Below are 17,634 nucleotides of genomic sequence, written 5' to 3' on the forward strand. Positions count from 1 at the left end.
TAGTAAAAGTGTTTAGATGTCATAAGATAGCATTGTGTTAGGAACAAAGTGGAAAGTAACTTAAAAAAAGTGTTTATGAACTGATAATCTGCTATTTTACTCATGATTTTTGTGAAAGTGAATAAAAGTAGCGCCTCTAGTGTTTACTTCACCAGGAATCTGCCTACAATTCATACAACAAGCCACGTAAAAATTATTTTGCAAAAATGTCTAGTAATGTGATTCCATGAGGTGTTTTTTAAGAGGAACATATTTTTCTTGACCTACTGATCAGTAATGTGATTCTGGTCTTCAGTTTGTTTACAAATACAGAGACGTGTCAAGGGCTGACGGATTACTGGCATTTCCTGCTTTCCCATTCCAACTCACCCTAGGATGACTTATCTGATGAGTACATTTTAGACAGGCCCTCCACCCTCTCCTGTATTTACCACAAGATAAACAGAGTATGTACATCCTCTGAGACACTGACTGTTAGTTTATGAATGGACTCGGATCAAAGTCACGTTAATAATGACTTTAAAAGCCTGCTATGATTATTTTGACTGATTCATTAAAAAATAAAAATAAAGGTGCTAGTAGAGTAGACCAGGCTGATAGAATCATGCAGCCACAAAATACTTTTGAAACGGTGAGTATTTTAACATTTACGGATTGTTCCCATTCATTCCATTGTAATTGCTTCATTGTATGTCAGGGTTCTGCCCTTAGTTTTGGGGTTTTTCCCATTTGTGGCAGAGCCTTGACATGTACGTGTTCCGTGTCTGTTTTATTGATTCAGCCACTTCGGTTGGTTTGGTTTATTTTCTCTGTGGCTGAGTCCAGATACTTGTGTTTTGTCTCGTGTTATAAGAATGAACATGGTTTTGTATTTTCTCATTTCCTTGTGCATTCGTGTCTGTCTTGACTTCGGTGAAAACCCCACCCTCACGTTTGCCTTGTTACCTGTTTGATTATTAGTTTATTAGTTTCATCTGCCTTCCTCGTTTCCCACCTGATTTCTCTCCCTTCATAATCTCCCTTTGTGTGCTGTCTGGTGCCAGTTTGTTGTGGGATGTTGCTTGTTTTTATGTCTCGTTAGGTCTCTGTTGGTCATGTTTCTGTCCAGTCGGATTTTTTTTTTTTCCTCCCCAATTTGGAATGCCCAATTCCCAATGCGCTCTAAGTCCTTGTGGTAGCGTAGTGACTCGCCTCAATCCGGGTGGTGGAGGATGAATCTCAGTTGTCTCTGCATCTGAGACCGTCAATCCGTGCATCTTATCACGTGGCTTGTTGAGCGCGATACCGCGGAGATATAGCACGTGTGGAGGCCCACGCTATTCTCCGCTGCATCCACGCACAAGTCAAGTCATTTTTATTTGTATAGCGCCTTTCACAACACACATCGTTTCAAAGCAGCTTTACAGAAGATCAGGCATTAACAGAAGATAAAATTGTAATATCTATAATGTCTTAGAGTCATCATTGTGTAGTTTGATAAAATAGGATTGTGTATTGTTTAAAAATAAGTAATTAAATAATAATTGTATTTACAACTCACCACGTGCCCCACCGAGAGCGAGAACCATACATCATAGCGACCACGAGGAGGTTACCCCATGCGACTCTACCCTCCCTAGCAACCGGGCCAATTTGTTTGCTTAGGAGACCTGGCTGGAGTCACTCAGCACGTCCTGGATTCTCCAGGGGTGGTAGTCAGCAGCAATACTCGCTGAGCTACCCAGGCCCTGTCCAGTCAGATTTCTGTTGGTTCCCCATTCCAGCCCAGCCCGTCATTGTGTTGTCGCCCTGGAGTGTGTTTATTTTTGTTTGTTTTATATGTGTTTATTTTTTTTATAAATAAAAGCCCATTATGCTACTCTGCATTTGAGTCCTGGCATTTCCTCAAACAAACATTTGAATAGAAACAATAGATTCCTAACGAGCCATTCTCACCTGGAGCGAACATTTGCGCTGAATTGCGTAGCGACAAAGCAAACCTTTTTTTTATGGTGTGTCGATTTTTTTTCTTTTCTTCGTCTGACGAACAAATGCCCTGAGACATTGTATCCCAGATTTGTATTTTATTTTTTATTTTATTTTTTTTTTTTTAAAGAAAAGGAGAGGGACGGGGGCCTTGGTAGCTCAGTGGTAAAGACGCTGGCTACCACCCCTGGAGTTCACTAGTTCACTAGTTCAAATCCCAGGGCATGCTGTGAGTGACTCCAGCCAGGCCTCCTAAGCAACCAAATTGTCCCAGTTGCTAGGGAGGTTAGATCACATGGGGTAAACTCCTTGTGATCACTATAATGTATTTCATTCTCTGTGGGGTGCATGGTGAGTTGAGCGTGGTTGCCGCAGTGGATGGCGTAAAGTTTCCACACGTGCTATGTCTCTATGACAATGCACTCAACAAGCCACGTGATAAGATGCGCAGGTTGACAGTCTCAGACACGGAGGCAACTGGGATTCGTCCTCTGCCACCCGGACTGAGGCGAATCACTACACGACCACAAGGACTTAAAAAGCACATTGGGAATTGGGCATTCCAAATTGGGAGAAAAAGGGGAAAATCCAAAAAAAAAAAAAAAAAAAAAAGAAAAGAAAAGGAGAGGGACAAGTTAAAATTTAAATGTTTGTGTTAATATACCTCATTTCACAAAGTAGTTTAGGTTTTTTTTTTTTTTTTTTTGGTATTAGTTTGATTTATTTACACAGTACCATAGAAGTACCATAGTATTCTTGCAATTAACATTTTTATTGATTCATCTATTAGAAAGAAACAGCAAAACATATACAGTTGTGCTCAAAAGTTTGCATACCCTGGCAGAAATTGTGAAAATTTGGCATTGATTTTGAAAATATGACTGATCATGCAAAAAAACTGTCTTGTATTTAAGGATAGTGATCATATGAAGCCATTTATTATCACATAGTTGTTTGGATCCTTTTTAAATCATAATGATAACAGAAATTCAAGGAGCACAATACTTGTTGACCCCTCTCCAAACATAGCGCTTATGGTTGTGACCATAAAGCTCTATTTTGGTCTCGTCACTCCAAATTACAGTGTGCCAGAAGCTGTGAGGCGTGTCAAGGTGTTGTCGGGCATATTGTAACCGGGCTTTTTTGTGGCATTGGCTTCTTTCTGGCAACTTGACCATGCAGCTCATTTTTGTTCAAGTATTGTCGTATTGTGCTCCTTGAAACAACCACACCGTCTTTTTCCAGAGCAGCCTGTATTTCTCCTGAGGTTACCTGTGGGTTTTTCTTTGTATCCCGAACAATTCTTCTGGAAGCTGTAGCTGAAATCTTTCTTGGTCTACCTGACCTTGGCTTGGTATCAAGAGATCCCCAAATTTTCCACTTCTTAATAAGTGATTGAACAGTACTGACTGGCATTGTCAAGGCTTTGGATATATTTTTATATCCTTTTCAATCTTTATAAAGTTCCATTACCTTGTTACACAGGTCTTTTGACAGTTCTTTTCTGCTCCCCATGGCTCAGTATCTAGCCTGCTCAGTGCATCCACGTGAGAGCTAACAAACTCATTGACTATTTATACACAGACACTAATTGTAATTTAAAAAGCCACAGGTGTGGGAAATTAACCTTTAATTGCCATTTTAAACCTGTGTGTGTGTCACCTTGTGTGTCTGTAACAAGGCCAAACATTCAAGGGTATGTAAACTTTTGATCAGGGCCATTTGGGTGATTTCTGTTATCATTATGATTTAAAAAGGAGCCAAACAACTATGTGATAATAAATGGCTTCATTTGATCACTGTCCTTAAATAAAAGACAGTTTTTTGCATGATCAGTCATATTTTCAAAATCAATGCTGAAATGTCACAATTTCTGACAGGGTATGCAAACTTTTGAGCACAACTGTATATACAGAATCAATATTTAACCCTAACTACCTCCAGCTGACTTCCAACTCCTTAAAATAATCTGTCTGGCAATCATAATACTAGTTAGGACCCAGTTTTTCACATGCTTATTCTCCAAATTAATGACTGCCCCATCTCCTAAGATACAGAGTCTGGGGCAGAATACAATTTGAGAAGCCAAAACCTTGCACATAAAACTCTGAATCTTCAACCAGAACTCTTGAATCTTAACACATCCCCAAAAGACATGGGCTGTGTCTCCATCTTCTGATTGACATCGCCAGCAGGTGGGTGTGTCTTTAAGACCAAGCCTATGCAATCTAGAGGGAAGTTTATGTTTTTAATGATTAAGATAAAATGATCAAATTGAAGACAAAAAGACCACTTGCACACTTTATTTGGACACACCAGATTTTGCTTAACACCGTAAACTTTTTTTGCTTTCTTCCAGTGTTCCCATGTTCTGGGTGTAACTGTTTATTACTATGATAAATACATGCATTAGCTGTAACTATACTCTAGTACTGCAAAACGGTGATTAGATGCTTGCTGCACCATCACCCAGCAACCATGCAAGGCCTTAAACTGCAGACAGGCATTTATTTAGGACTCCTCTTGTTTTTTCAAGAGTGCATTTGTCATGGCAACCAATTCAACAAACCCTTTATCTGGTCTCTCTCTCTTTCTATCATTGGGTAACAGGTTTGCTGATATCATATGAGCTGGTTGTATCTCTCTGACACATGATCAAATGAGTGCATTCTTGTGGTGTTAAAGTACAGCTTCAAAATTAGTTTCTTGAATCTCATTTGGAATAAGATTTACAGAAAGACTCAAAATTGATAATTCAGGGCTCCAGACTAAAAAAATGACTTAGGAGCCATTGGCTTCTAAACTGAAATATTAAGGAGTCAAATGGCTGTTTTTAGTCGCCAAATCACAGAATTGGTCGATTTACATAGAAAGCTGAAGAAAAGGAAAACTGCTGAAAATAACCCATTCATTTGAGGTTTTTTTCCTCCCCTTTTTCTCCCCAATTTGGAATGCCTAATTCCCAATGCACTCTAAGTCTTTGTGGTGGCGTAGTGACTCACCTCAATCTGGGTGGCAGAGGATGAATCTTAGTTGCCTCCATGTCTGAGACAGTCAATCCACGCATCTTATCACGTGGCTTGTTGAGCGCTTTACCACGGAGACAGTGCGTGTGGAGGCTTCACTCTAATCTCTGCGGCATCCACGCACAACTCACCACATGCCCCACCGAGAGCGAGAACCACATTATAGTGACCACGAGGAGGTTACCCCATGTGACTCTACCCTTCCTAGCAACCGGGCCAATTTGGTTGCTTAGGAGACTGTTGGTTGCAGTCACTCAGCGTGTACTAGATTCGAACTCGCTACTCCAGGGGTGGTAGTCAGTGTCTTTACTCGCTGAGCTACCCAGGCCCCATTAATCTGAGGTTTAATATACAGTATGTATAGTTCAGAAGATACATTTGGATTCCCCTTTTGTCTCATCAATATTCACACTCCTTTCATAATTTATACAAATATAAGAGATACATTTTTATTTAGTACTGTCCTTCAGAATCTACATTACAGATATATAGTATGCATATAGTAGTGTGTTGCCTTCCTGAATCTCATGGTGACTTGACACTGCAGTTGTGATGTTTTTTAACATACATTGTATACTTACAAAAGATTGCACTTCTGAAATGGAATTTCATTTACATTTTCATAGCACAAATACAGGAATAGATGATAGTAGTAATAAGAGAGATTTCCTTTCCTCGGCACAATCTAAATGTAAATGATTGTAAACAGTGTTAGGAATGGCTCTGTTTGACCTTCTTACCTTTGTAATACTGAGTCTGGCTTTTCATATAATGGAATTAAACTATACTTCATGTTTAAGATCAATACTTCACACACACTGAAGGCATGTTTGATCTTTAAAACCTGTAATGAATAGAAATACTTCACTTTTTAAGTGTACTCTGCTTTTAAAATATTTATAGTGAACAGATGATATATAACTCTATTATATCATTCTGTTCACCAGAAGGCATTTATTGATGAAAAACTTTGTTTCTGCTGCATCCCACAAATACAAATGTTCTTCTGAGAACATTTTAGATTCTTCTTACGCTACAACGCTTTTTAACCTCATACTCCACTGAACAGATTGAAACTGTTTTTCTTGAACACCTCCACAATATTCACAGATTCTGTTAATTGCAATGTGACAACTTGCCCTGAACTGACATTTATGAAAAATACCTTTGAGAACTGAGAACACATTTTGTTTAAAATCAACCTTCTTTATGTAGTTGACACATGCCTGTGTGTATAAAAGTCTGTGTGTATAAAAGTGTGGTTTATTTGTGTTCACTTTTGAACTAGGGTTTGGACTTTTGACTCAAGATCTTATACTGAGATAGCCCTTGTGGAATGTGCATGTCACAACCATGTACTATATACAGTAGATGCTGGTTTTGGAGAGCAGTGCTGATGCATATAAAATAGCAGGGTAAATCTGACTGTATTTGACGTTATTCTGAGAAACATAAAGGTTAAAATATGAAAAATAAATAGTCTATTATTTGACAGTAGGTTAAACACATAAATGCTCTACACAACATTAGAAAAAACGAACACTGAATGATTTCCAGTGCTGCCACCTGGTGGAATAACATAATGACAACAATGTCACCGCTCACTCCAGTGCAAGAATGTTACATTGTTGTTAATATTTGTAATAGGTGTGCCCTCATACTGCTCACGTCAAGTGTATGTAACCTGTCTTCCATAAATGGAAATACAAATAAAAACGTTCCGGTCCGGTTTAACGGAATACCGAGTAGTAAGCGTGTTTTTTGCCTCCGTATGAGTTAATCCAATTTACCGGTTATCATATTCGGAAATGGCTGCGCCAACAGGTTATGGGCCCAGAAGAGAAGCAGGTAACTGATGGAACAGATTGTGTTTTGATGGAGATGAAAAGAACTACGAACTTTGGGAGACAAAGTTTTTAGGCCACCTGCTTTTGCTAGGGCTGAAGGACACGATTTTATCAGAGCCCCCCGCACGTGATGGTGAGGAATAAGATGCTGCCGATAAAAACGAGGAAGCATATGCTGAGCTGATTCAATATATGGATGACAAAAGTTTGTCTCTTGTAATGAGAGATGCAGCGGATGACGGTAGGAAAGCTCTACAGATTTTGAGGGGCTATTATGCTGGTAAAGGAAAACCGCGAATAATTAGCCTGTACACAGAGTTAACGTCGCTGCAAAAATGGCAAATGAGAGCGTCTCGGATTATATTATTCGAGCAGAAACCGCAATCACAGCACTGAGAAATGCCGAAGAGAGTCTCAGTGATGGACTGTTAATCGCGATGATTTTGAAAGGTTTGCCAGACTCATTTAAACCGTTTGCCATCCATATCACACAAAGTGATGTAAACATAACGTTTGCAGCGTTCAAACCCAAGTTGAGGAGTTTTGAAAGTAAAGAAAACGTGATGATAGCGAGTGCCTCAGCCCCGGAACGGTGGGGGAGAGAACGACTCGCAGACTCGGACATTACGTGCTATAACTGCGGTCAAAAGGGGCATAAAGCCCATGCTTGCCCGAACAAAAATCGCAAAAGACTGTGGTGTAGTTACTGCAAAAGCTCAACGCACAAAGGTGAAAATTGCAGACGCAAAAAGAGAGACAATGTTAAACAAGCCACTGATAAAGAGGACAATGACGAACACACGTTCAGTGTCCTACAGTTCTACAGAGTACAACGAAAGGGACTGATGGTTGACACGGGTGCGACATCGCACATTATTACGGACATTGGACAATTCAAAAAGTTTGACGACAAATTCCAGCTGGAGAAACACTACATTGAGTTTGCAGACGGGGCCAGAGCAAGTGGAGTGGCGCTGAGAAGAGGTGATGCGGAGGTGTGCTTGATTGACAGCGAGGGACATCAGGACAAATGGAGCTTCGATCAACTTTCAACAAGGACAGGACGAACTCATTCACAAGAACGGTACTAAGTTTAACATACAAGAGTACAATAGACTGTACTATCTGAACACTGTCAATGAAGACAATGATAGTTGTAACAGATGTTATGACATTCAAACCTGGCAGGAAATCCTCAGTCACTGTAATTATGAAGATGTTTCCAAATTGCAGGATGTAGTTGAGGGAAAATCAAGGGTAAGATTGATAAATCTAACCTAAACTGTGAAATTTGCACACAAGGTAAATTTGTTCAGAGTAGAAACAGAGAACCTGATACACGAGCTAAGACTGCACTTGAACTAGTGCTCACGGATCTAGCTGGTCCTATTGACCCTGAGGCTAAAGATGGTTTCAAGTATGCTTTGGCATTTACTGATGACTACTCAGGTGCAGTGTTTGTGTACTTTCTAAAAGCTAAGAGTGACACTGTAAAAGCTACTGAAAAGTTCATCGCTGATACAGCCCCTTATGGGACCATAAAGTGTGTTAGATCAGATAACGGCACGGAATTTATGGCAAAAGAGTTTTAGTCACTACTAAGCAAGAATTGTATTAGACATGAATCCTCAGCACCATATTCACCCCATCAAAATGGGACTGCTGAGAGAAATTGGAGAACCCTGTTTGAAATGGCAAGATGTATGCTAGAGAACAATCTATCTAAGATGTTGTGGACCTATGCTGTAATGACTGCTGCAGTAATTCGCAACAGGTGCTACAATGGTAGAATACAGCAAACCCCGTACTATGCACTGACAGGGAGAAAACCTGATCTTTCTAAAATGAGGGTGTTTGGTTCAGTATGTTATGCAGACGAACATGACAAAAATAAATTGAATGCACGATGTGAAAAATTAATCTTTGTAGGGTATGACAAAAACAGCCCTGCATACCTGGTCTATTATCAAGACACAGGGAAAGTTCTCAAGCACAGGCTTGTGAGATTTGTCACAAAGTGTGTTACCGAACACCAGACTGACATTTCAATGCCAGATGATGATTTTCATGTGGAAAGATATGTATCCTCCCAGTCAAAAGAGAATGTGACTGATCGGACCCCAGAAAAGACTCATGAACCTCAAACTAAGACTAGGAATCAGGGTAGTGTCCAGACAGAGGGAGGTGATCACAGTACATGTTACCCTAAGAGAAATAGGAGAGCTCCCCAGTATTTGATTGATTATGTTTCTGATGTTGAATGTGATGAGCAGATTCTAACCAATGTTGACTACTGTTACAAAGTGTGTGACGTACCACAAATATTCAAGGAAGCTATGAGTTCAAGTGAGTCACAGATGTGGGCTAAGGCCATGAAAGAAGAAATGGACTCCCTTTGGGAAAATGACACATTTACCCTAACTATGCTACCAGAGGGTAAACATGCAGTGGGGGGTAGATGGGTCTGTGCTGTCAAAAATAATGCATATATGACCAAGACATACAAGGCCAGATATGTAGCAAAAGGCTATAGCCAAGTGATGGGTGTAGATTACAAAGAGACTTTCTCCCCAACAGCAAATATCACTTCAGTATGAGCCTTGATGCAAATGGCGGCACAATATGATCTTGATCTCCACCAGATGGATGTAAAAACTGCCTATTTACATGCTCCAATTGACTGTGAGATTTACATGGAACAGCCAGAAGGATTTGAAGTGAGGTCAGACATAGGTGGAAAACTAGTCTGTAAACTGAACAAGTCACTGTATGGTTTAAAACAGTCAGGTAGAAACTGGAACAAAATGTTACATGACTACCTCAGTGAGAATGATTTTGTTCAGAATTCAGCTAATCACTGTGTGTAAACAAACTGAAAAAGAGAGAGTGATAGTAATAATCTGGGTTGATGATCTGATTATAGCTGCCAGTAACAATGATTTACTGAATTACGTGAAAAAGATGCTGACGGCAAGACTCAAAATGAAAGATCTGGGAAAACTCAAATATTTCCTAGGAATTGATTTCCATCAAAATGAAGCAGTCGTAAAAATGAATCAGAAAAGGTACATTTCAAAGGTACTAGAGAGATTCAATATGTCAGACTGTAAACCCAGGTCGACACCATGTGAGCAAAAGCTAGATTACAACAGTGATGGTGATCCTGTTGATCCTAAAATGTACCGTGAGGCTGTAGGTAGTTTGATCTATCTGATGACATGTACTAGACCTGATCTAAGTTGGGTTGTCAGCAAACTATCTCAATACTTGTCTGAACCAAATGAACAACACTGGTCTACAGTTAAACATGTGATGAGGTACTTAAAAGGTACAATTGTTCATAAACTATGTTACAGGAAAAGTGATGGAAAACTTAAACTTGTATCATATAGGGATGCTGATTGGGCGTCAGATCTAAATGACAGGCAGAGTCTTACTCAAAATGGTCCTCTGATTTCCTGGAAGTCAAAGAAATAGTCCACAGTTGCTTTGTCTACATGTGAAGCAGAGTATATGGCACTGGCTGCAACCACACAGGAAAGCATGTATCTTGTACAGTTGTTGAACGACATGGAAAGTGACTGTCTTTATGTGCCAGTACAAATCTTTGAGGATAACCAAGGTGCCATTGCTCTATCAAAGAACCCAGTGTGTCGTCAAAGATGTAAACATGTTGATATAAGATATAATTTCATTCGATCAGCACTCGATGGCAAAGTGACAATTGAGTATTGTCCCACTGAAGAAATGGTGGCTGATGTCATGACTAAACCAGTGACAAAGTTTAAATTAGAGAAATTCCAGAGTTTCATGTTTGGTATGTAAATCCAACACAAGATATACCATTATTATAATGGTATATAGTATTGTACGGTATGAGAGCAAGTGGGGGTGTTAACATTTGTAATAGGTGTGCCCTCATTCTGTTAATACAATTTACCGGTTATCATATTAGGAAATGGCTGCGCCAGCAGTTGTGTTATATTCATGTATTACATTCCTTAGCACCTTAAAGTGCTAAATATAAAATATTAATAATAGTTACATTAATAACAGCCAAAAATGGCAATCATCTGGGTCCTGGGAAAGTATACTCATATGCAGGGGTGTAAAGTAATTGAGTAAAAATACATTATTATTTTTGGGGATTTGTACTTTACTCGAATGTAATTTAAACTGAATACTCATACTTTTACTTAATTACATTTCTGGAGAACAAATTATTCTTTACTCCTTACAATTTTATTCAAACTTGAAATGTACTCATTACATTTTTGCAGATCATTTTCTTTCATCTTTGCAGGCCTTTTCACACCAAACACGACACGATTATGAGAGGTGAATCACAGACAAATGGCCCTTTCCCATAGCAAGCGAAACGAATGTTCGCCGTTAGCACATTCACACCTTTACAAATGGTGCTGCTACATGACAAGCAATTTTACCCCGGTATGGTAGATGGCTAAACGCACCTTTGAGCTGGTCTGCCCTCCGCCCATCACCGGGTGAGAAGAATAACTAACCACTTGACAAGTTTGCAAAACAAACAAGAAAAGCAAACGATTCTCTAGCGAGCAGATCGCAAAAATACAACGCATCTTTCTAACAGCTGAAGCAGCAATGACGAGTGTGTTGTTGATTTGCTCAATGAGGAAGAAAACTTTCCAGACTCTTCATAAACTATTTCAGTTTACCTGCTGGACAAATTGACTGACAGTATTATCATGTAGACACAGTCTAAGGGGTGATTAGAAAGAATTGAGAGTAAAAAATGGTTTGGAAAAATATTAATTACATGCTACTGTTAAGTGCATTTGTTTAAAATCACTGTGTAATGCTCATAATGACTGTTCAAACAAATGTTTAAAACAAATGTTTGACTGTATCATATTGCCATGTACATTCTTGTGTTATATTTGCTCAAAACCCTGCATGCTACTAATTAAAAGTGATGAAATTTAAACGCTCCAAGAGTGCAAGCAATACGCCAAGTCATTTTTATTTGTATAGTGCTTTTCAAAGCAGCTTTAACAGAAAAAGCTATAATATCTGTAATGTCTGAGAGTCATAATTGTGCTGTTTGATATATATATATATATATATATATATATATATATATATATATATATATATATATATATATATATATATATAATTATTGTAAATTGTGCCTTAGAAAAAATAAGTAAATAATAATTGCATTTAGACCCCCAATGAGCAAGCTGGCGATCTCACCCAACAAAACCCATCTTCAGTCTGACCCATTATTAGATACTTTTAATACTGGTACCGATTATTATAAATAGCACAGCAATAACGATTGTGTTTTTGGTATTCAAAGGCACACAGAGGCAAGTCACAGCAATAGTATTAATATGATTAATATTTGGGGAAGAATATGTTGTTTATTAAAAAAGTGATACAGAGGCAAATATGCCACGATATATTTTATATTAAAGATATAAGAGAACTCACGTAAGATTAAATGCAAAGGCCAAACAATGCAGCAATATGAAATAATCTATGAAGACAATTCACATAAAATCAGATCATTTTTAAAGGGGATACAAAGCAGTGATGCAGCAATGAACCCATATGAGAATTTTTTTTTTACATTTTTTTTCCAGTTTTTAAGGCATTTGATGCAGATGAAATAAACATCTTCACTGCTGGTTCAGGGTTTGTTTCTCAAGTAACTTCACAGTTTAATGTTGGTGGTCAAAACAGTTTTCTGTGCTTTAGTGCCACCTGTTGCTTTGGTTCTGGTAACTGCAACGGCTTCTGGCACATGATCTAACGCTTATATAGTATTGGTCAGGGCATTTGTTCATCAGTCGAAGAAAAAAGAAATCGACACACTCACCATAGAAAAAAGGTTTGCTTTGTTGCTGTGCGATTCTGCGCAAATGTTCGCTCCAGGTGAGAAATGTTGATTGCGGTGAGAAATCGCGCCGAACATTCACGTTTGGTGTGCAAAGGCATTTAAGCAGTGCTGGGTAGTGACGGATTACATGTAATCTGGGTTATGTAATCAGATTACAAAAATCAAGTACTTGTAATTTGATTAAATTACATTTTAAAATACTCATAATCGGACTACAGTTACTTTTATATAGATTACATGATTACATATTAACAAGGCAACATCATAACATTTTTCATAATGATTAAAAGTATGTAATTGTATCAGAGTTTTGAGCTGTTATCTTAGACCCAGCAAAGTTATTGTTGTTGATTTCAGGTTCATTACTGTTTGTTCTTGTAATGTTTCTATTGTTTTACACACTTAAAATGAATTATATATGTTTTAAAAATCTATTATTATTTCTTACTAGCTCACCAATAGTGTGCAGCTCACACATTGAACTTAATTGCTTCAAAGGATCTAGTGGATGCCATCTCTAAGGGTCATGCCTGCAGGGTACACAATAGATCAACTGCAAAATGTGCAGTAATATGGAACAAAGCCCACTGCTCTACTGTTGCTGCTGATGCAGTGGAGTCCACTGCATGAAACTTTACATAAAACTGACACAACTGTTCCTTGTGTGAATCTGTGGAACTCTGCTGTTTTAAAATATTCTGCTCTGTTAGAACATTCTTGCAGTTCAAAAGATAATATCTTGCACCTCAGCTTTGGAATAGGTAAGCAGTAAGAGTTAAAAATGTTTCTGTGTTTTTAGATGAAAGCTTTGACCTAGGCAACATTGTTGCTGTTGATTTTATGGTCATTAATTTTCATTCATTTTATAATCGTTTCATGCTGATTTTATGGTCATTAATGTTCGTAATGCAGCTATTGTTTTATGCACTTAAAATGAACTTGATGTCTCAGTGTTATGATTTATAAACTTTGGCCATGCACTGTCATTACTGTTAGATTTATTTATGTAAAGTTGAATGTACTTTTTAAAAATGTCATAAGGAGCTTTTTTTGTGAGGCTCTTTTTGTCAGTAATAAAGAATAGTATACATTTTCTTCCTCTATGTACTTTTATGTTAAAATGATTATCCTGCTCAAATGCATGTGACATCAAATAAAATAGAATTAGGTCAAAAGTAATCCAAAAGGAATCCAAAAAAATTATATTAGATTACCCCAAAATGTAATCTATGAGATTATGTTGCTGAATTTTTTTGTCATGTAATTTGTAATCGGTACCTGATTAAAATTAACAAGTAATCTGCCCAGCACTGGACTAAAGCAACTCGTAATGATTGCACAAAATGTAATAAGTATTACAATATTGATGTAATAACATTTTCATAATGTAATAATTTTCTCAAAACGCAATAAAATCTTGAGCTCATAATGTGATAATGTTTTTCCGCATAACGTAATAGGTTATTGTATGAGAAATGTATTACATTATGAACACACATTCTTAAAGATAACGTCCTGATTACTTTCATAACCTCCGTTCCCTGATGGAGGGAACGAGACGTTGTGTCGACGTAGTGACACTTGGGGTCGCCCTTGGGAGCCCCGAACACCTCTGATCTTTGAAAAAAGGCTAATGGGAATTGGCAAGTGGAATTTGCATGCCACTCCCCCTGACATACAGGTATAAAAGGAGATATATATATATATATATATATATGCCCACTCTAACCTTTTCTTTTTGTTTTTCTGTTTCAAAAGTGGCTTTTTCTTTGCAATTCTTCCCATAAGGCCTGCACCACTGAGTCTGCTCTTTACTGTTGTACATGAAACTGGTGTTGAGCGGGTAGAATTCAATGAAGCTGTCAGCTGAGGACATGTGAGGTGTCTCTTTCTCAAAATAGAGACTCTGATGTAATTATCCTCTTGTTTAGTTGTACATCTGGCCTTCCACATCTCTTTCTGTCCTTGTTAGAGCCAGTTGTCCTTTGTCTTTGAAGACTGGAGTGTACACCTTTGTTTGAATTCTTCAGTTTTTTGGCAGTTTCAAGCATTGTATAGCCTTCATTCCTCAAAACAATGATTGACTGATGAGTTTCTAGAGAAAGCTGTTTCTTTTTTGCCATTTATGACCTAATATTGACCTTAAGACATGCCAGTCTATTGCATACTGTGGCAACTCAAAAACAAACACAAAGACAATGTTAAGCTTCATTTAATGAACCAAATAGCTTTCAACTGTGTTTAATATAATGGCAAAATTTTTCTAGTACCAAATTAGCAATTTAGCATGATTACTCAAGGATAAGGTGTTGGAGTGATGGCTGCTGGAAATGGGGCCTGTCTAGATTTGATCAAAAATGACTTTTTTCAAATAGTGGTGGTGCTGTTTTTTACATCAGTAATGACTATACTTTGTGATCAGTTGAATGCCACTTTGGTGACTTGAAGTACCAATTTCCTTCCGAAACAGCAAAATCTGTACATTATTCCAAACTTTTGGCCACCAGTGTGTGTGTGTATATATATATATATATATATATATATATATATATATATATATATATATATATATACATACACACACACTTGTTAAATACTATATAATTGAGAAGAGACATCCAAATACAGTTCTTTTAAATACAGCGTTTTAATGTAATGTCTCCTCAATTCCAGAGAGGTTATGGGATCACACTTCAGAATCTCGCTGAAAATAGTAGGTCATCTGGGTATTTCTCGCTTACTGTTTTATGAATAATGAGGATTCAAACATACTACTCCATTGGTATACTGTGTTTGGCATACTATATAATTGGGAAGTATGAAAATTCGAACACAGCGACAACCTCATTTTCATTCCCATCAAAATTCAATCATGGCGCTACTGTGAATAAAGTCTATGTACCGCTTCACGGTACACTCACCTGTACTCTTCTTGATCTTAAGTTACCATCTGTTCAATCTTCATTTTTATAACAGGCTATACAGTGCTATACAGTAATGCAAGTTGAATTACTGCTTACTTAAGAAGAAATAATAAAACAATTCATAATAACAGTACAATACATGACAAAACTAGATAATTCTGTCCAGCCAGTACGAAAATACCAGGTCTTTTCCCGCTACCGCTGAAAACACAAAGGGGAGAGACTACTTTGAACAATCAGCTGTGTTCACTCATATGTACAGACCAGCTGCCCTGCCCATTTGGACTCCTTTGGGTGGGCTTTGTCTAGAAGGTAACCCCGGGTGGCCCAAAGTCTCGTGAGAGTCGCATGCAACTTTCACACACTGTATTTATTAGGGATGCAAACTACTCGCCTTTCAGCTAAAGTCACCTTTTCTGAAGCTAATTTACCCAGATTGTTCGTATAAATTTTCTAAATGTTCCTTATTAAAATCACTTGAAAGGGTTAAGCTACTTTAAGCAGGAACACCTGCTATGACTTCCTCAGCTTTTTCATCGCTCATGAGTTTGCATTCCTGATTTATTGTGTTTTTTTTTTTTGCAGTCCCACAGAAATCATACACCTACCCCTAAACCAACCCTGACCTTAACCTTACCTTTAAATCTAACCCTAAACCTAACAGTGAATGAGACTCTCGTGTGACTTTTTCTGACTGTAAATCCAGACTGACTCAATGTTCAGTGGGGGGCTCTGTGGGAGTCTAAAATGTATATTTCTTATTGACACACTAAAGCTGAAGATAAGTATAAATAAACATCATAAGACAAATGTTTTTGTGAAAAATCTCATGTGCCCAAGACTTTTGTACAGTACTGTATATACAGTATTGTGGAGCAGGACGTGGTGATGTGTCTGTCACTGGGGAGAGAGGAAGCGGTAAGGGCCATCACCTGGTGATTAATGATGCATAACACCTGTTTCTCATTACAGTGATAACAGAGATGGGATTGAAAAGGCCGCTGAGAACACCAGTGAGACAGAGAGAGTCCCAGACACCCAGATCTGCTAGATCGTGAAGCTAAACACTGCAAAGCTGTTAACCTAAATTATTAACGAGTTTATGTTGCCTCTTATGACTAAAGCAAGAGCAGATACCTTGCTGTGAAGCTGAAAAGCCAAAGACTGTTTGTTAGACTGGGAAACCATTAAAGCTTGATTTACTTGGTTGTCACCCCGCTTCCCACTTCCTTATTGTTGATACTTCTACACTGGTGCCAAAACCCAGGAATAAGGAAGAAGACTGGTTGCCATGGTCCCCTCACCGCTGGACAAAGTCATCTGTGCCCTGGCCAGCATCCAGGAGTCTCACCACCAAGCCCTCCTCATGCAAGGACGACACCTCCAGGAGTTCTTCCAAGCCCAAGCCGAGGATTGGCAGGCCTTGCGGAGCTGGTTAGCTCCAGGCGGTTCCTCCACCGCGGCTCCGGAAGCAGCGATGAAGCCACAGCTGTTGCTCCCAGAGATGGGCCCCCAGGACGAGCCGGAGGCGTACCTGTGTTTCTTTGAGCAGTCGGAAACCGCCAACTTCCAGCTGAGGACCGCCTGGACTACATCAAGATGAAGACCGCTGTCCTGCAACGGGTTGGCCGTAGCCCCGAACAACACCGTCAGCGATTCTGCTCCCTCACCTTGAGCCATGCCGGCTGCCCATTTGCATTTGCCCAACAGCTCCGCGATGCCTGCCGCAGTTGGGTGCTGGCCAAGGAAGGGCGAGGCATGGAGGATCTTATTAACCTGATGGTGCTGGAGCAGCTAACCGTTCCCCTGCCCTGAGGAACAGCGGAATGGGTCCAGTGCCATCGCCCCATGTCAGTGGGTGATGCCGTCCAGCTGGCCGAAGCCCACATGGCGGCCTACCCGGAAGCCGGTGAGCCGCAGTCCAGTTCTCTCTCTCTCTCTCACTCCCTCTTGCCCCTCCCTCTCCTCCTTCTCACCCTACACCCGCT

General features: G+C 39.0%; 1 protein-coding gene across 1 annotated transcript in view; it reads left to right on the top strand.

The window, feature by feature from the left end:
* Positions 1-7,345: 7,345 nt before the first annotated feature.
* LOC127446825 (rap guanine nucleotide exchange factor 4-like) overlaps positions 7,346-17,634 on the top strand; it is a 176,170-nt gene continuing 165,881 nt past the window's right edge. Inside the window, exon 1 of the mRNA XM_051708088.1 lies at positions 7,346-7,922. Within this exon, the coding sequence (XP_051564048.1) occupies positions 7,402-7,922 (521 nt within the window). The 5' untranslated portion in view covers positions 7,346-7,401. The remainder of the gene's footprint in view (positions 7,923-17,634) is intronic.

This window comes from Myxocyprinus asiaticus, chromosome 10 (genome assembly GCF_019703515.2).
Source record: "Myxocyprinus asiaticus isolate MX2 ecotype Aquarium Trade chromosome 10, UBuf_Myxa_2, whole genome shotgun sequence".
Taxonomy (NCBI): Eukaryota; Metazoa; Chordata; class Actinopteri; order Cypriniformes; family Catostomidae; genus Myxocyprinus; species Myxocyprinus asiaticus.